The sequence below is a fragment of the Polypterus senegalus genome, unplaced genomic scaffold (genome assembly GCF_016835505.1).
Source record: "Polypterus senegalus isolate Bchr_013 unplaced genomic scaffold, ASM1683550v1 scaffold_3293, whole genome shotgun sequence".
Classification (NCBI taxonomy): domain Eukaryota; kingdom Metazoa; phylum Chordata; class Cladistia; order Polypteriformes; family Polypteridae; genus Polypterus; species Polypterus senegalus.
Genome location: NW_024381625.1, coordinates 14,438 through 35,168, shown reverse-complemented (window position 1 = coordinate 35,168; position 20,731 = coordinate 14,438). Strand labels below are relative to the sequence as shown.

Here is a 20,731-nt window from a genome sequence, read left to right as displayed (position 1 = left end):
AAACTTTTGCATCTCACTGTAAGTGTTTTATTAAACCAAACAGTGCAGGATGAATCCACACAAGGTGGCGATGGAGCGAGTTAGATGGAGAACTGTTGGCTCCTTTATTTGCATCTTGCTGCTCGTAAGGAGCCATTAAAACAGCAAATGTAGCTGTTAAAGACTGAAATAAGTAATTTTTGGTGACTTTAACAAACTTGACCACTAAAATGAAGCATGAAAATGTCACTTGAGCAATAAGTGCTCCATTAGTGATAGTCGACCTCTCATTGAGAAACAACAAACTGAAGCCACTGCAGCCCGCCAGGACAGACATTGCCCACCCCTGATCTAGGAAACGCTTGGGTCACTGGTGGAAGAAGAGTTGGTGAGGGCCAGCAGGGGAGCTGCATGTGGATCCCAATGACCCAGTGCAGTGGCGTGGGCCACTGGGCTGTTAATATTATTAATACTGTCCTTTAAATGAGACATACAGTAGCGGGGTCCTGACTCTCTCTGGTCTAAATTGTCCATCATGGCCTGGTCCATTCTGTCCTCCTAATCATGCCCTGTCTTTAATTGGCTAACAATCTCTGTTATCCCTTCACCACCTAATAGCTAATGCACGGTGGCGTACAGGCTGAAATGGCAGCTGTCGCATCGTCAGGTGGGTGCCACATTGGTGTTGGTTGAATTGGCCCCACTGTCTAGGTAAAGTGCTTGAGTAGCGAAGAAAAGCTATATATGTAGATCATCCTCATCATCATTTAGGGGATGGCTTTTGTACTTATAGGATGTACAAATCTAAAATTCTTACTACTTAATTAAATCAAGTGATAGTTTTCTTAAAAGTACTGTCGCCTGTAATCCCTGCCATGGAAGTATCTTTGGTAGAGTTTCTTTGTAAACTTGACTTAAACGCTTGTGTATTTTACCCAGTAATAGACTGTCTCCTGAATTAAGTTTAGGTGATCCACGTAGAAGCCTTGTTAGCAAGATTTGCCTACTCTGTCCTGAATTTCTTGATGTTCTTCTTCATAGGGAGATCGAGTTGTTCTTGGGGGTCAACACTATTTCCGATTCAATCACCCACTGGAGGTTCAGAAAAACCAGAAAAGTTCAGAGGATTCGGGCAGCAGTAAAGAGATGCCTCACGACTTTGAGTTTGCTAAAAATGAGTTGATTGAAGCACAAAACCAAAGGTAAGAATACAAATATTATATAAATTGTCAGGAAAATTTTAAAGTCTTGAATAGTCAAGATCACTGTTACAGATCCTCTTGGGGGTTAATAAAGTATATCAGATAAAGTATATGAATGTATCTGTCACTCCTACAGCAGACCTCACCACGGTCACACTTCCCTCGTACATATCCTGTACAACTCTTACATACTTCTCTGCCACTCCCGACTTCCTCATACAATACCACAACTCCTCTCAGTCACCCTGTCATCTGCTTTCTCCAGGTCCACAGACGCAATTGAACTCCTTCTGGCCTTCTCTAAACTTCTCCATCAACATCCTGACAGCAAACATAGCATCTGTGGTGTACTTCCTTAGCATAAAACCCTACTGCTGCTCACTAATCATCACCTCACTTCTTAACTGAGCTTCCACTACTCTGTCCCATAACTTCATACTGTGGCTCATTAATTTTATCCCCCTGTAGTTACTGCAGTCCTGCACATCCCCCTTATCAGCACCAGTACACTTCTTATCCACTCCTCAGACATCCTCTCACTTTTCAAGATTCCATCAAACAATCTAGTTAAAGACTCCACTGCCATCTCTCCTAAACACCTCCATGCTTCCACAAGTATGTCATCTGGACCAGCGGCCTTTCCATTCTTCATCCTCTTCATAGCTGTCCTTCCTCCTTGCTAATCCGTTGCACTTCCTGATTCACTATCTCTACATCATCCAACTTCTCTCTTGTTCTCTTCATTCATCAGCCTCTTGAAGTACTCTTTCCATCTGCTCAACATACTCTCCTTGCTTGTGAGTACGTTTCCATCTTTATCTTTTATCACCTAACCTGCTGCACATCTTTTCCCAGCTCGGTCCTTCTGTCTAGCCAATCTGTCCTTTTCTCCCTCCTTAGTGTCCAACATCTCATACAACTCATCATCTGCTTTTTCTTTAGCCTTCACCACCTCTCTCTTCACCTTGTGCCTTATCTCCTTGTACTTTTGTCTACTTTCTGCATCTCTCTGACTATCCCACTTCTTGCCATCCTCTTCCTCTGTATACTCTCCTGTATTTCCTCATTCCACCACCAGGTTTCCTTTTCCTCCTTCCTCTTTTCAGATGTCACGTCAAGCCCCCTTCTTGCTGTCACCCTTACTACATCTGCTGTAGTTGCCCAACTGTCTGGTGACTCTTCACTGCCACCCAGTGCCTGTCTCCGCCTCCTTCCTCAACTCAACCTTGCAGTCTTCCTTTTCAGCTTCCACCATTTGATCCTTGGCTCGTCCCTCCCTCTCCTGCTCTTCCTGATCTCCAATGTCATCCTACAGACTACCATCCTATGCTGCTTAACTACACTTTCCCCTGCCACCACTGCAGTCTTCAGTCTCCTTCAGATCAACTCTTCTGCATAGGATGTAATCTACCTGTGTGCATCTTCCTCCACTCTTGTACACCACCTTATGTTCCTCCCTCTTCTTAAAATATGTATTCACCACAGCCATGTCCATCCTTTTAGCAAAATCCACTATCCTCTGACCACCTTCTTTCCTCTCCTTGACACCATACCTACCCATCACCTCCTCATCTCCTTTGTTCTCTTCCCCAGCATGTCCATTGAAATCTGCTCCAATCACCATTTTCTGTCCCTTGGGTACACAGTTCATCACTTCATCCAACTCACTCCAAAAATCATCTTTCTCACCCACTGCACACCCAACTTGCGGTGCATATGCACTAACAACATCATCACACCTCCAATTTTCAGCTTCATAATCATCAGTCAGTCTGATACTCTTCACCTCAAAGCACTCTTGACCTTCTGTTCCTTCAGAATAACTCACTTCATAACATACTCCATTTCTCCTCCCATCCACACCATGGTAGAACAATTTGAATGCCCCTCAATCCACCTGGCCTTACTCCCCTTCCATTTAGTGTCTTGCTCTCACAATATATCAACCTTCCTTCTCTCCATCATATCTGCTAACTCTCTCCCCTTACCAGTAATAATGCCAACATTCAAAGTTCCTACCCTCCGATCCACTCTCTTTACTTTCCTCCTCTCCTCCTGCCTCTGGACACGTCTCGGCTCCCTAATCATCTTCTCTTTCTTCGGCCAACAGTAGCCCAATTTCTGCCATCACCCTGTCTTGATTGTTCTAATAACATAGTTAAAAAGCACATCCGTTTGCACCAATCAGCGTACAGATAAATGGTATAATCTTTGACACAACTTTCCTATGTCTAACAGTTCAAACATACTAAAAGTTTTGATACACATCTGTATAATACATTTTACTTAATTGCGCCCTTCTAGATTCATTACAAGATAAAACCATAAAACAGTACAATTATATAAATAAAACTAAATGAAACATGTTTTATTGCATTTTGTACAAATAATTAAAACAACTTTAAAAGGATTCCATCTACGACACCGAGAAGGCAATTTTGAAAAGGTGAGTTTTAAGTTTCTTTTAAAATGAAGAGAATCAAGAGTCCAGATATAATGAAGCAGGAAGTTTATAGAGCCAAGAAGTAACATGACTTGAAAGTTCGACATGTCATTAGAAGATGTCATAATTAAATCACAAAGCCAGTCCAGCATGAGAAGATTTCCTTTATTGACAAGTACGTGGAGCCGCCCAGTACACGGAAAGAGATGACTGACTTACAAATGCTGGTAACTCTTCTTAAATACACTTCATCAGTGTACTGACTAACGAAAAAACACATCTCACACGCATAACTGGTCCTGTGAATTCTCTTGTTAAGTGAAACCGTGACATGTGACACAATGACAAATGAGTAAGTCAGATCTGTGGATTTGTAATTGCATTGTTTAGTTCTGACAGCATTCATGTTTTAATTTAGTAGTGTGAGATACACTAGAAAAAGCATACAGACATACAAAATGCACTTGCAGGTGAACAAAATATTTTTTGTGATGGGTTAATGCAAAATGTGAGTTGTGGACACCAGCATTTTGTAAATGTTCAGGCAAAACCAAGCTTATTCAGTTTGTTTGAGTTGAAATAAGCGATAAGAATAAACGTTAGAAAACATGAGGAGCTCTCTGCCATTTCATTTTGTAAATGTAGCTCTCTGGGGGAAAAGGTTGGAGACCCCTACTCGATAGTTTCATGAAGCCTTCTCCCCTTGGTGATTTTTGGCTTGTGGTCGTTTGACTGTTACATCCAGCATACCCCTTGGTAATATTTCATTGGGGGTTCAACATGTAAAGACCCCTTCTTGTTAAGGGTGCACCCTGATGGTAGGTCTACACCTGCTAAACGGTTTTAATTCCCAGAGTCTGTCACGGTAGGACATGTCCTTGACAAGTCCTGAGATGCACTTGGTTGTTCACCTCAGCACCACTTCAAGTGCTGCCATATCTGTCTTGTAGTCTGATGACCAGAACTGCACACACTACTCCAGAGGTGGTCTTACTAGTGCATTATATAGTTTGAGCATAACGCCTCGCTTTAAATTCAACAGCTTTTTGTGATATAGCAAGACATTTTATTTGCCTTTTTAATAACTTCTACACTTGCATAGATGAAGACTTTGTCAAACTCCTAAATCCTTTACAGGGGTTGCTTCCCATTTCTCCGCATCTCCCATCTTGTATTTATAGCTGATGTTCCTTTGACCTGCGCGTAGCACTTTGCACTTTTCTCCATTAAACTTCTGTACCTTGTCTAAAGCAAGGTTATTATAGTTAACGAAAACTAAAATCAAAACTGAAACTATTTATTAAACATTTTCATAAACTGAAACAAAATAATTAACAAAGCTGAAATGAAAAAACTAAACGAAACTGTTAAAGTAGCTGGAAAGACTAACTGAAATAAAATAACATATTAAAAATATTTTTTAGTTTTCATTTTTGAATGAATGTTCATGCTGTTAGTCTTTAACCCTAAAACAAACTCATCCACCATAAGCTGCCGCATCTATCCATCCATTGAATGGCGGACTGGTGGCGGAGGGCGGGTGTTCACACAGCATTTACGGTGACACAGCGAATGGACTACGGGCGTGTAAAGTAGAAAGCGATTTACTGTGCCTCCTTTCTTTGCGCTTCTTGTATATCGAGATGCAATTAAAACTCCTGAAGTCGGAATGTGCTGGTCAACAAACCTTTATCGTGGACAGAAAAATCACGAGTGAGTAACGCTTCAATTAATTTCTCAGGTGCCTGCGTTTTGTTGACAGTAATTCACCTGCCACTTCGCACAGGAGAACACTGAAGCCCAGTATGGGAGATTTTTGAATGTAATATTGAAGGCATTCATTATAAGCACATTGTCTTGGAGTGAGATATGTTGTGTGCTGTAGACATTTAGAGTAAAAAAAAAAAAGCTCAAACCTTAAAATTCACCTAAATTTCATTACAAATTGTCCCATTCTGGGCAAAAAAAGATTAAAAAGTGCCAACAATCAGAGCACATTTGTTTAGCACAAATGACAAAGAAAATTATTTTTAAATTATGTAAAATTGTTCATATACAGTATATAGTAAATGATGTGATATAGTTAGCTTTTAAAGTCATATCCTGACCTTTTAAGTGTACAATTCTGACTGTGACACAAAACTAAACTCCATAGTAGCTCTTTAACCAGACCATAATTACTAAAACTAAATATATAAAAATAGAAATGTCTTTGTGAAATAAAAACTAAATTTAAACTAAAATATATGAGGAAGAAAACTATAACTAAACTGAATTTCCAAGTAACGTCAGAAAAAATATAGAAATAAAAACTAATAAGAAGTCAAAACTATAATAACCTTGCTCCAAAGTTCCCCGAGTTTTAGTTTATGGCCTGCTCAGTGTCTGCTATTCCTTCAAATATAGTATCCTTTACTACTATCATTAATAAAAATCAGAAAATGAGTGGTCCCAGGACAGCCCATGAAGTACTCTACCGATGTCCTCTTCTCTGTACTCTGTCTCCTGCCGGTTAACCAATTTAAGCTCCACTTTTGTAAAGTTGTCTCTGATGCTTACAGCTTCTCGTTTCAGAATTGATCTTCATTGTGGGACGACCGAGTCAAAGGCTTTGTGAAAGTTTTGCTTTTATCGACTATTGTAGTTGCCTGTTCAAAAAAAATCTGAAAGTTTTTGGTTTCGCAGGAGAGAGAGAGGTTGAGAACATACAATTAACTCCTTTACCCTTCTTTTTAATAGCCCTGTTTTTATGGATTCAGTCCTTTGAATTGATTTTTCTTCAATAAATGGCAGACAAACAGAATGAAATGTGAAACGAGACGACAGATGACTAGCTAAACTGGAATGTCATACTGCAGCCAAGTTCACTCCAACCAGTTTCTTAATGAGAAGTCGATTCTTGCTGTTCATTAAAGCTGTTACTGAATATCATGACTTGTTGCTGCTCTCATTCTGCCACAGCAGACTACTGATGTTTCTGTTTTTTCTAAGACCACCATCAAGATCTTTGGGCAACCTGAGCAAACCATCATGACTGAGACCTTCACATCTCTTTATTTTCAGGTTAGCTGGTCATGAGGTGGCGTGTTTGGTGTCTCATTCTTGTTTGGCTACTCATTAAGGAAAAAGAAAAAAAAACTAAGGGGTCTGTGTCCGTTAAAACGAAGATAAAACAAATTAATCAGCAGCAAAAACGGCTCACTGATTAAGAATATGATTAGAATGAAAATCCGTTCCGGCTGCAAAAGGACTGGACTGGCCAAATGTTCCATTCCAGCTTTGCAGAGAAAACTAGAGGTGTGGGAATTCAGACAGCATTCCTGTAATATATAAAATTATTTTACAGTCCCTCCCTTTCAAAGATTCAAGAGGACAATGGAAAAGGGTCTCTCACTCAACATATCCGAAAAGGAGAGGAAGGTAGCAATGCAGAGAATTCACTCGAGCTCCATATGCGCAAAGCATACAATTATTCAACTTCAAATCATATATCGAGCACATCTGTCTCGCTTAAAACTGTCTAAAATGTTTCCCGGGCAAAATCCAACCTCTGAACGTTGCAATCGAGCTCCAGCCTCACTGTGTCACATGTTTTGGGCCTGCGCCAAATTAACATCATTCTGGACGAAGATTTACGTGCCTACCAGACAGCCTTGGTGTCTCAATCCCTCTAACCCACTAACAGCTGTGTTTGGGGGCATGACAGAGGGGCTTAAAGTGGAAGGACAAACAAACTGTGATTGGCTTTACTTCACTATTGGCACGCAGACTTAGTTTGCTAAGCTGGAAGAATCCTAACTCTCCTCTTTTAAGTCAGTGGGTAACTGATGTTTTATATTATTTGAAATGGGAAAAAATCAAATTCTCACTTAGAGGATCTGTGCAGAACTTTTTCAAAACCTGGCAGGTTCTGATCAATAACATTATAGAATAAGCTCTTAAAGCACTGAGGAAGTAGATTCTCTTCCTTTATCCACCTATTAAACTCATCAATTTATTTTTTCTAGCTTTAAGTTTTATTCTGTTGGTCATGCCCTCTTTCTCAGGGGTGGAGGTTGATTTGTTTTCAAGCCTATTTTTTGTAAAAATTGATCAATTTGTATGGAATGATTACAATAAAATCAATAAAATAAAAAAAATAAAAAAAACCTGCAGCCACAGCGACCCACCAGGACCGGAGTTGGACACCCCTGCTCTACAGTAAATTTTCAAATCTTTACCAGTGATAGAACTGGTCCAGGCTACCTGTATTTATTTTATATCCAAGGCATCTTAGAGAATTTTGAAAGATCTGAATATAAAAGCTGTTGGAAGTATGTCATACTATACAATTGAGAAATGAATCTTCATATACCAGTTTGTGTAGGCCAGTGTTTCCCAACCTCGGTGCTGTGGCTGCAGGGTTTTGTTTCAACCAGATTCTTAATCAGTGGCAACACCTGGTAGCACTGATCTCATTTAATTAGTTGGTATTTATTTCTCCTCTTCTGTTATTCTAGTGAGCAAGTGGATAACGTCCCAGAGGTAAACGCAAACTACTAAGGAGGGACTGAGGAATTTGGAAATTGTAGAGGGCGAAGTGCTGCTCAGATTAAATAAGATGAAATCAAACAAATCACCAGGCCCAGATATTTATCCTTGTGTTCTTAAGGAGGCTAGTGAGTACAGATATAAACCCTTGACACATATTTTTAGGAAGTCACTGCGCACTGGAGATTCCAAAGGACTGGAAAATGGCAAATATCATCCCGTTATATAAAAAGGGTGACCGGGCAGATCCAAGCAACCATAGGCCAGTAAGCTTAACATTCATAACAGGAAAATTAATGGAAGGAATTATTAAGGATAAGATTGAGCAACACATGGCAAGGACAGGAGTTATTCTGAACAGTCAGCGTGGGTTCAGAAGAGGGAGGTCGTGTTTTACTAACATGCTGGAATTCTATGAGGAGGCAACAAAAGCATACGATCAAAGTGGAGCAGATGAGATTATTTATCTGGACTTTCAGAAAGCATTTGATAAGGTGCCACATGAGAGGTGGGCATCAAACTAAAAGAAGTGGGAGTTCAGGGTGATGTTTTTAGAGGGGTGCAGAATTGGCTCAGACACAGGAAGCAGAGGGTGATGATGAGGGTGTGAGGAACCAAATCAGAACTGGCTGATGTTAAGAGTGGTGACCAGCAGGGGTCAGTGCTAGGGCTGCTGCTATTTTAAATATATATAAATGATTTAGATAGGAATATAAGGAACAAGCTGGTTAAGTTTGCAGATGATACCAAGATAGGTGGATTAGCAGATAATTTGGAATCCGTTATATCATTACAGAAGGACTTGGATAGCATACAGGCTTGGGCAGATTTGTGGCAGATGAAATTTAGTGTCAGTAAATGTCAAGTATTACACATAGGAAGTAAAAATATTAGGTTTGAATACACAATGGGCGGTCGGAAAATCGAGAGTACACCTTATGAGAAGGATTTAGGAGTCACAGTGAACTCTAAGCTATTGACTTCCCGACAGTGTTCAGAAGCCATTAAGAAGGCTAACAGAATGTCAGGTTATATAGCGCCTTGATGTGTGGAGTACAAGTCACAGGAGGTTCTGCTCAACCTTTATAACACACTGGTGAGGCCTCATCTTGAGTACTGTGTGCAGTTTTGGTCTCCAGGCTACAAAAGGACATAACAGCACTAGAAAAGGTCCAGAGAAGGCGACTAGGCTGATTTCAGGTCTACAGGGGTTGAATTATGAGGAAAGATTAAAAGAGCTGAGCCTTTACAGTTTAAGCAAAAGAAGATTAAGAGGTGACATGAGTGAAGTGTTTAAAATTATGAAGGGAATTAGTCCAGTGGATCGAGACTTGCATTTTAAAATGAGCTCATCAAGAACACGGGGACACAGTTGGAAACTTGTTAAGGGTAAATTTCACAAACATTAGGAAGTTTTTCTTTACACAAAGAATGATAGACACTTGGAATAAGCGACCAAGTAGTGTGGTGGACAGTAAGACGTTAGGGACTTTCAAAACTCGACTTGATGTTATTTTAGAAGAAATAAGTGGATAGGACTAGCGAGCTATGTTGGGCTGAATGGCCTGCTCTCGTCTACAGTGTTCTAATGTTCTAATATTCTACATTCAGAAAAGCACAGCAGCATGATTTTCACATTTATAAGACATGTAGAAATATTTCTGCTTTTGCTATTGATTTAAATGCTTAACTCTCTTTTGTTGATTTCATTCTGTTTTGCCCTTTTTCTGTGCAGTTTTTCCCTTGCGTTGCATCTTAATAATGACAATTAAAAATGAGCAGAGCAGACACGCAGGCAAACACTGAATAATCAAAGGCTGCAACTTCTTTAGCATCCGACCCACTAATTAGTAAATAATTGATTAATTAAACAATTGAAACACCTAGAAAAGTAGAATGAAAAATCAAGATGAAAATATTGTTAAAGAAAAAAAAACATTATTCTCATATAATTGATTGGTACAATTTTTATATATAAAATCTGTGTTTTAGGAATAATATAGAAATTAGAAAACTAAGAGTGTGTGTGTGTGTGTGTGTGTACATATATATATATATATATATATATATATATATATATATATATATATATATATATATTATGAGGGGCCGTTCAGGAAAAAAAGATTGGTTTGTAAATATATACATTGGTTCAGATATTTATATCGGTTCAGATACATTGGTTTGAATATATACATTGGTTTTAATACATCCATTCAGATATATATTTCGGTTCAAATATATACATTGGTTGGGATGTATTGGTTGAGATATATACATCGGTTTGAATACATCCGTTCAGATTTATACATTGGTTTGAATACATCCGTTCAAATATATACATTGGTTGAGATATATATATTGGTTGATATACATTGGTTTAAATATATATATTGGTTAAAATAGATTGGTTTAGATATATACATCGGTTCAGATACATCCGTTCTGATATATATATTGGTTCAGATAGATCGGTTCAGATATATACATTGGTTGGGATTTATGGGCAGGCACAACGCGGTCACCCATGTTTAGCATCTCCCTTTTGCTTCAACACTGTTGTAATTATTGTGAACATTTTATACAAGCAGCATACGCTTGTCTGTCGCGTTTTGTTTCGTAAGCCCTATTTGTTGGGGGCCCTCGATTTCAAAGCACTTTTTTTCCTTTCATTATTTAAAACACTCGCGCAGATACCCGCCTCTTAGCCTCGCTCCGTCGGCTCATTGTACCCGCCTCACTCGCTCCCTCTTGTCCCTCCCATGACAGATTCTTCTCAAAAGCAGAGTTACTAGAAAGCATTAATCACAACCACAGTACGTCCCATTTTTTCACCTCCTCAGACGCTGGTTTATCATTGGTGGAAAGCCGCCTGGTGACATCTGTTATTCCGTATTGGTAGCATTTCATTTAAGGGCGATCTGCTTCAGCAAGGAACTTAGTCCTGTTTGCTGAAAGGATTTTATGAAGGAAAACACTGGAGTTGCTCTGTTTCTTTAAATGTTCATCAGGGATCAAAATGACCAGAATATTCCCGCATCACAAATAACTGATGTTTAACTATTTTTATAGTAAAACTAACAAAACCACACACAGCACGCACGCAGCACACACACTCACACTCACAAATCGTGGGTCGCACGTACTACTGATTAAGCGTATCTGTCAAGGACGATTATTTTTTCACCCCATAAAACAGATTCTTCTCAAAAGCTGAGTTACCAGGAAGCATTGAGTGCAACCGCAGTACCTCCCATGTTTTCACCTCAACAGACGCTGGTTTATCATTGACCGAAAGCCGCCCGGTGATTTCTGTTATTCCGTATTGGCAGCATTTCATTAAAGGGCGATCTGGTTCAGCAAGGAACTTAGTCCTGTTTGCTGAAAGGATGTTATGGAGGAAAACACTGGAATAGCACTGTTTCTTCTGAATGTTTATCAGTGATCAGGGACCAGATTGATCAGAATATTCCTGCTTCACAAATAACTGAGGTCTGTTTTTATTGTAAAACTGAGAAAACCAAACACACGCGTACACAACACAAATACTCAAACTCACACATCGTGGGTCGCACATACTGCTGATTAAGTGTATCTGTCACGGACGATCATTTTTTTTTCACCCAATAAAACTTTAGTTCGTCAAAGTTAGAAAGCAGCGGGTGATTTCTATTATTCCTTATTGGCAGCATTTAATTTAAAGATGATTCACTTCAACAAGGTGAAAGAGTCTCTTATTTTGATAGGGCGATCTTTTTTTAGGCTTAAGCATTTTTGATTGACTTACAAAAGAAAATAGCTATTACTTACCCGTAGTGCTCAAAATTATAATGCGCGTATCTATAAGGAAGAGGTGGTGGTAAGATTGCTGACTCGCAGTTAAATGATCACTGGTTTGTGTCCGGGGGGCTTCCTTTCTGTTATTTTATTTATTTACTTATTTATTTTACAAATTGCTTTGAGTAGTAAGAAATGTAAGGAATTAATAACAATAATATATATTATTATTATTATTATTATTATTATTATTATTATTATTATTATACGTGTGAATGCATGATCAAATTCAGCCGCTGTAGTGGGGTATGAATAAGGACAATACCACGAGTTCATTGAAATAATTACACAGCAAGGTGCACACGCAATGCAAACATAATGTGTATATTATTGAAGTAAAGGTTCATATAAATTAATTATATTCAACTTTTTAACAAGTTGAGAGATGTCAACTGGTTAAAATGCACGAAATTATACATGTATTGCTTTATAGTCCACACATAGTGTATGTATATTATTAAAATAATGATGTAAAATTCCTATAAAATGGTATAGAATCTGCGTAGACTTATTTTGTGTCAAATTTCTTCAAAGAAGTTTTTAATTAGTTTGCTTTAAAAAAATCTTACGGCAAACATGTGAACCGTTGAAAATCGCTGATCTTAATCAATTTGTTTTAACGCATGCTCCGTGCAAAATGCTGTCATATCTGTTAATAAACATGCACGCACAGCGATGTCCTGATGTCTGCGTTCTAAGGCTGCAGGTAAATTAAACGCTATTGACATTTTACTGGGGTGCTCTGTGATTGAGGGCGGACAGTAAACTTTGGTAAAATGATGAGCTCGTTAAAATAAATGTAGCAATCCATTGTCATGCTATAAGTGACAGCTTGCTCTTAAACATTTACACAGGTGGTTTTTCCTGGGAATAAAAAAGGGGGGAAAAATCCACGGGAAAGGTTTTGTTGTTGAACTCAAATTTCACCTCCGCCATGTGAGCCAATCAAAACTATTGGAATGAAATATACAGTAGTTCTATATAAATAAATAAATAAATTTCCTATCACACCCACCCTTTCACCTCCTGTACATTGGAGAGGATTCTCATTTTCACAGCAGGTGCAATTATCCTATAAAACACATAGGAGTTCTTGCACCGTTTTTCATGGGAGATTAAAACTCATCAAATGTATTTAAAAAACTTTTAGCAGCCTGTGGCATTCCTTATCTGCTGTGGTCCATTACAAAATGAACACCAGGCAGTTACAATTGTGCACAGTTTCTTTAATAAGTCTATTAGACAGTCTTTTATAACGTTTTCATATCGAGTGTGTCTCTTAATCCCTTCTAGCAGAGGAGACACTTATTTCCACAGCTTGGTCTATGCTGTAGAAACGCGTGCCCCCGTCTTCTGCTTGTAAATTAACACTGGAATTACAAAACTGTCCATAGTTTATTTAAAGAGATTGAAGGAAGTCTTCTATATCACTTTTTGTTTACTATGTCCTTACTCATCCACTAATTAAAAAAAAAAATCAAGCGCTTACACTGTCTTTTTTTAAGTATGTCTATGAAAATCGCTGTGAGTAGCCAGAAAAATGCTATATAAATGTAATATATTATTATTATTATTATTATTTTGGTTTTTTAAATCCAAATAAACCTGATAGGACTTCTTCCAGGATATGTGCCACTCTAGGGTACCAACAAAGTCAAACTGATTAGGACATTTTGTGATCAGTTTGTTTAAAGTATATTAAACAAAATATAACTTTTCATCATCTTCTCATTTCTAATTTGGCATTTCAGGATACAGTACAGTATATACTGCAAATATACATTTAAATTGTAACCGCTGATAATTATTTACTGTGTGCTTGCGTTTTCCATAAAACAGCATCAATATGTGCACAAAGTATAAGTGATAAAACACACAAATTCTGACATTAGCATGACTGTTGAAGGAAAAACATGTATTAGAAAGTATTCTATGGAGTTTTCATAAATTAATCAAACCTTTTGAGTTTTCTTAATATATTTTGTAATCAGGTTTTTAAATTTTTTTTATTTTTACTGCCACTTCACAGATCAACAATCCCCAACATGGTCACTGTCAGAATAAGTCTTTTAACTTTTTCCTGTGTCCATTAATACATTTTCTTGGTTTCACTACCCATCTGAAAGAGTTGGCATCAGGTTGGGTGGCACTTTTAAACTGTAGTAGTATGAGCAAGCGTCAGTGTGGTAAGCACTAGTTTGGCATTTCTTTCCGTCTCATTTTTTGTCCTGGGCCCAAGCCTGTAAATCTCTTTTGTAAATGGGTGGCTTGGATAGAGGACAGATACCAACAATTTTCAAGGCTATATTAAAACAATACTAAAAGATATTTGTGTATGTGTGTTGTAGTGCCCCATGTTGTAAGTGTTAGATCCATTGAAGAAGTCAACTTAAACAAAGAAAATGTACATTTTACAGGCTTGTTTGAAGTGTTTTACATTATAACCATATTTTTAATTGCTGCGTGAATATAATTTTTTAAAGAGGATGACCTTTACTATTGTCAAAAAAGACAAGCAGAGCAACAGGAGGAATATGAAAGTTATTTGTTGAGTTTAGGAGACAAAGGATACTTGTAAGGAAGTTCATGCCAGTGCTATTGGTGTACATTCTGGAATTTATAAAACTGCTGAAATTATTTCAAAAAAATGTTACTGGCCTGGTTTTATGCTGACATTAAAATGGCTACGTTTTCTGATAATTATAATCATTATTTTAATTAAAAGACTATAATTGTCAGAACAGATTCAATAAAATGTTTTAATATCTCAGTTGCTGTTTGTCGGACTCTTTAATTGACTTGTCCTACAAATGTGGATATTTGGTACTTCATTTGACAAATAATATGAATTTTTCCAAGTCTCATGTATTTCATATAGATAGATAATTAGATAGAACTTGTACTCTAAGGGAAAATGTGCTTCTTTTTTTAACAGAGGCTGAATGAATAAATAAATTAATATTAATATAATGAAAAAACAGCCAATCCAATAAAATTGTCTAATGTTCATTCTGCAAGCAACAGTTGAAGCTCACAACTCTGACGCAAAAGCTCAGCTGTAGAAGTGAGTGTCCCTTTGAGTGGAGAGGATAATGGGACACAGTAGACTTGAAAGTTATATAGATGACTTTCAACAATCTTTTACCATGGATTTCAGACAATATTAGTTATCCAGGGTTCATTTTGAAAGAGGCAGACAGGGTGCACACAAGCCCATGGATCTGCTCTAGCCATGGAAATGAGTGTTGCCTGTAGGGAATAGGATGCAAACACATAGTGGAGAAGATTATATAGAAAACTATATCTACAACCTTTTAAAATCAATTTTACATATTTTTAACTATTTTGTATAATCAGCAGTCAGAGGGCACACATTTTACAGCTCTACAGCAGCCATGGAAAATGAGCGTACCGACCAGTGGATGAGACATGCGTTTTCATTCCAATAGTTTTAATGACTCACATGGCTTGAGGTGAAATTTGAGTTCAAAAACAAAACATTTCCCGTGGATTTTTCCCCCTTTTTTATTCCCAGGAAAAAACACCTGTGTAAATGTTTAAGAGCAAGCTGTCACTTATAGCGTGACAATGGACTGCTACATTTATTTTAACGAGCTGTCTTTTAAATGTCTTTGTAAAGTGTTACTAGGCGTCGAGCAATGTATTATTATTACTGATATTTTACTAAATCTTACTATCCATGTTTCTTTGTTGATGATCCCCGTTGAAGAATTTTTTGGTAACAGAACAGTAAACACGCCAAAACGACTAAAAAACACAACTGACGACTGGTATTTTTCGATATCATTTTAACAAAGTTTACTGTCCGCCCTCAATCACAAAGCACCCCGGTAAAACGTCAATAGCGTTTAATTTACCTGCAGCCTTAGAACGCAGACATCAGGACATCGCTGTGCGTGCATGTTTACTAACAGATATGACAGCATTTTGCACGGAGCATGCATTAAAACAAATTGATAAAGATCAGCGATTTTCTACGGTTCACATGTTTGCCGTAAGATTTTTTTAAAGCAAACTAATTAAAAACTTCTTTGAAGAAATTTGACACAAAATAAGTCTACGACGCAGATTCTATAGCATTTTATAGGATTTTATATCATTATTTTAACAATATACATACACTATGTGTGAACTGTAAAGCAATCATGTATAATTTCGTGCATTTTAACCAGTTGACATCTCTCAACTTGTTAAAAAGTTGTATATAATTAATTTATATGAACCTTTACTTCAATAATATACACATTATGTTTGCATTGCGTGTGCACCTTGCTGTGTAATTATTTCAATGAACTCGTGGTATTGTCCCTATTCTTACCCCACTACGCAGCGGCTGAATTTGATCATGCATTCACACGTATAATAATAATAATAATAATAATACAATTGTTATTAATTCCTTACGTTTTTATAGCGCCTTTCTTACTACTCAAAGCAATTTGTAAAAATAAATAGGTAAATAAATAAAATAACAGAAAGGAAGCCCCCTGGACACAAACCAGTGATCATTTAACTGCGAGTCAGCAATCTTACCACCACCTCTTCCTTATAGATACGCGCATTATAATTTTGAGCACTACGGGTAAGTAATAGCTATTTTCTTTTGTAAGTCAATCAAAAATGCTTAAGCCTTAAAAACGATCGCCCTGTCAAAATAAGAGACTCTTTCACCTCGTTGACGTGAATCATCTTTAAATTAAATGCTGCCAATAAGGAATAATAGAAATCACCTCGCTGCTTTCTAAATTTGACGAACTAAAGTTTTATTAGGTAAAAAAAATGATCGTCCGTGACAGATACACTTAATCAGCAGTATGTGCGACCCACAATGTGTGAGTTTGAGTATTTGTGTTGTGTAGCGCGTGTTTGGTTTTCTCAGTTTTACAATAAAAATAGACATCAGTTATTTGTGAAGCAGGAATATTCTGATCAATCTGGTCCCTGATCACTGATAAACATTCAGAAGAAACAGTGCTATTCCAGTGTTTACATCCATAACATCCTTTCAGCTAACAGGACTAAGTTCCTTGCTGAACCAGATCGCCCTTTAATGAAATGCTGCCAATACGGAATAACAGAAATCACCGGGCGGCTTTCGGTCAATGATAAACCAGCGTCTGTTGAGGTGAAAAATGGGAGGTACTGCGGTTGCGATCAATGCTTCCTGGTAATTCAGCTTTTGAGAAGAATCTGTTTTATGGGGTGAAAAAATAATCGCCCTTGACAGATACGCTTAATTAGTAGTACGTGCGACCCATGATTTGTGAGTTTGTGAGTGTGTGTGGTTTTGTTCGTTTTACTATAAAAACATCAGTTAAACATCAGTTATTTGTGATGCGGAATATTCTGGTCATTTTGATCCCTGATCAACATTTAAAGAAAGAGAGCAACTCCAGTGTTTTCCTCCATAACATTCTTTCAGCAAACAGGACTAAGTTCCTTGCTGAAGCAGATCGCTCTTTAATGAAATGCTGCCAATACGGAATAACAGATATCACCGGGCTTTCCACCAATGATAAACCAGCGTCTCATGAGGTGAAATATGGGAGGTACTGCGGTTGCGATTAATGCTTTCTAGTAACTCTGCTTTTGAGAAGAATCTGTCATGGGAGGGACAAGAGGGAGCGAGTGAGGCGGGTACAATGAGCGGGCGGGACGGAGCGAGCGAAGAGGCGGGTATCTGCGCAGTGTTTTAAATAATGAAAGGAAAAAAGTGCTTTGAAATCGAGGACCCCAACAAATAGGGCTTACGAAACAAAAGCGCGACAGACAAGCGTATGCTGCTTGTATAAAATGTTCACAATAATTACAACAGTGTTGAAGCAATGATGAAGCAAAAGGGAGATGCTAAACATGGGTGACCGCGTTGTGCCTGCCCATAAATCCCAACCAATGTATATATCTGAACCGATCTATCTGAACCAATATATATATCAGAACGGATGTATCTGAACCGATGTATATATCTAAACCAATCTATTTTAACCAATGTATAAATCTGAACGGATGTATCTCAACCAATGTATATATATCAGAACGGATCTATGCAAACCAATTTATATATTTTCAACCAATGTATCTAAACCAATGTATATATCTGAACGGATGTATTCAAACCGATGTATATATCTCAACCAATACATCCCAACCAATGTATATATTTGAACCGAAATATATATCTGAATGGATGTATTAAAACCAATGTATATATTCAAACCAATGTATCTGAACCGATATAAATATCTGAACCAATGTATATATTTACAAACCAATCTTTTTTTCCTGAACGCCCCTCATATATATATATATATATATATATATATATATATATATATATATATATATATATATATATATATATATATATATATATATAAAAAATATTAAATAAAACAAGCTAGTTGGAATAAAACCTGCAGCCACAGTGGGCCCCAGGACTGAAGTTGGGAAACACTGGTGCAGACTAACTTCTATCGGTTTATCCCTTGGTGACAGCTTTTTCTTTTTTCTTTTTTGGTTCATTTCCTAAATTACCGTATATACTGTGGTTAAGTTCTCCCGGATAAGTCGGGACTTGATTTTACTGTACAATTTCTGGTATTGTATAATGTCAATCGTATAAGACGAATGAGGAAAACTCGCTATTGGTCCAAGAGATTATGATATGCTAACGCACCTGAGAGAGTAACCACGGAGCACACGATGTATTGTGCCTAAGTGACCACACGGTAATACCCACACTATTCCGAAGCAACGCTTGCACTGATTTGTGTTTTGTTTTTTGTTGTGTTTTTTTTTTAAAACACAATCACATTTTGGAACGGGCGTATAAGTTGGAATCTGATTTTATGATGAGTTTTTTGGGTTTCAAGACCCGACTTATGCGCGAGTATATACAGTAATTTACTTCAAAAGTAACTGTGAGGGTGTTTTGTTTTGGGGCTAAGCATTCATTTTAAAATCCATGATTCTAGGATTGAAGCTGAAGTTGATGAAGCTTGGCAACATACACAGCAAGAAATTCTACTGGGGTTGCAGGCTGCAAAAGATGCTGCACAAAAGGACTTGAGTGATCCTCATGAACGTTACGAAGATGGACTTTGTGCTTTCCAAGATGAAATGGTAACCTTCTGAGAATAACTAGGGAGTTGTTACTAGGGTGAAGTGGGGAAAGTAGGGTTTCTGCATTAGTGAAATTCTTCATTGCCCGATTCTTAACATCTTAGATCTTGATTCATTTCTATGTGAAATTTTGCTTTCCATCTTAATAAATTGTGGTCTCTCTCTTCTATTTGTTTTATTTTGAGAAAATGCTGGTTCAGTCTTATTTGAAATTTTCTTCACTGTGAACTTAATTTGAGTTGAACAGAAAAAACTCCATAATAAGAATACAGCCATGACAATATTTTTTTGACATGGTTTAAACCAAAACTCTTAACATTTCAGTATTGACTGCTGCTGTGCCAGCCTTAAACCTTTTGAAGTTACTTATCAATACAGTGGGGCTTTGTACTTTGAATGTTCCAGAGGGATATTCGACAGAAATTTGATCCGGAGTTCGATTGATGCTTCTTCATTCAAACTGTGTGTGTGGTGAAAAAATACAGCAACAAAGGGTGTTTGCGCAGCGAGCGTGAGCGTCATCTGTTATGTACAGTCTTAGCGTTAGTACAGCAGCAGTTGTTGACCTACAGCCATAATCTCCTCCCTTTCTCTTGCCTGAGTCTCTGGTCCGGTCCTGTCCTGTCCTGCTGGTGCTCTGTGCGGCCTCCTAACTCGATAGCTGTATCCAGAATGAGTGAATGAAGCAGGTCTCTAATTAGCAGAATGCAACACTCCATTAGCTGCAACTTCTAGCTTCAATTCCTCCATCTTATTTGCGAGGGATCTTGAGTTGGTGAGAAAAATGCTAGGAAGAGGTGACTTGTGTAGCCAATCTCTGTAACCACGCCAGCCCTGCTGCTGCTGCCTCTTGACCCTGTGCTGCCTCGGTCTCCTTCCTATGGGGATAGGAATCCACGGTGAGCCCCTACGCTCCGCTAGGTCTGCTGGGATATTGTGTTAGCCGAGAAACTCCACTGTAGCAGCCTGCTCGCTACATTGTCCCATTTATAGGAGATCATGCCGGCTGTAGACGTTATTCGCCCAGCAGAATGTCGTCATGACAAATGGCAACACAAAAGGACAAAACGGCAAAAGAAGAGCACAGAGCTGCTGCATCTATACGTGCTGCCATACATTTCACTTTATTATTTGGTATTTGTGTATTCTCATGTTTATTATTTAGGGATGTTTGTGTATCAGAATGGGTATTGTGTAATAGTCTGGGATTAATTCCCTCTCCGTTGTTTCTAAAGGGAAAAATTGATTCAGACTTTGAACAATTCAGAGTCTCCTGAAACTAAAGTTTGAAGTATGAGGCACCACTGTATTACTTCTCTGGCTGACATCTCTGTCCAAGGTGACTTACGGCATTTGAGATACAACTGGTTACACTTCTCTTGCTTTTTTCAGTTAGAGTACAGACAGATGACATGCTCATGGTCACTTGGTGTCAGAAGTGGATTCAAATCCCAGAAATCCCACAAATGCAGGTTTAAAGTACAAAGCAAAAGTTCCGTGAGCATGGGAAAAGGAGCTATATAAATAAATGTAGTATTATTATTATTATTAAAGCCTTAACCTCTACTAAACACTGAAGATTAGCAAATACATTTCT

General features: G+C 37.9%; 1 protein-coding gene across 1 annotated transcript in view; it reads left to right on the top strand.

The window, feature by feature from the left end:
- Window positions 1–1,020: 1,020 nt before the first annotated feature.
- Window positions 1,021–20,731, top strand: part of LOC120520708 (kinesin-like protein KIF14) — a gene marked incomplete at both ends in the record, with an annotated part of 30,579 nt that continues 10,868 nt past the window's right edge. The window contains 2 exons of the mRNA XM_039742872.1: window positions 1,021–1,181; window positions 18,987–19,134. Of these exons, the coding sequence (XP_039598806.1) occupies window positions 1,021–1,181; window positions 18,987–19,134 (309 nt within the window). The remainder of the gene's footprint in view (window positions 1,182–18,986; window positions 19,135–20,731) is intronic.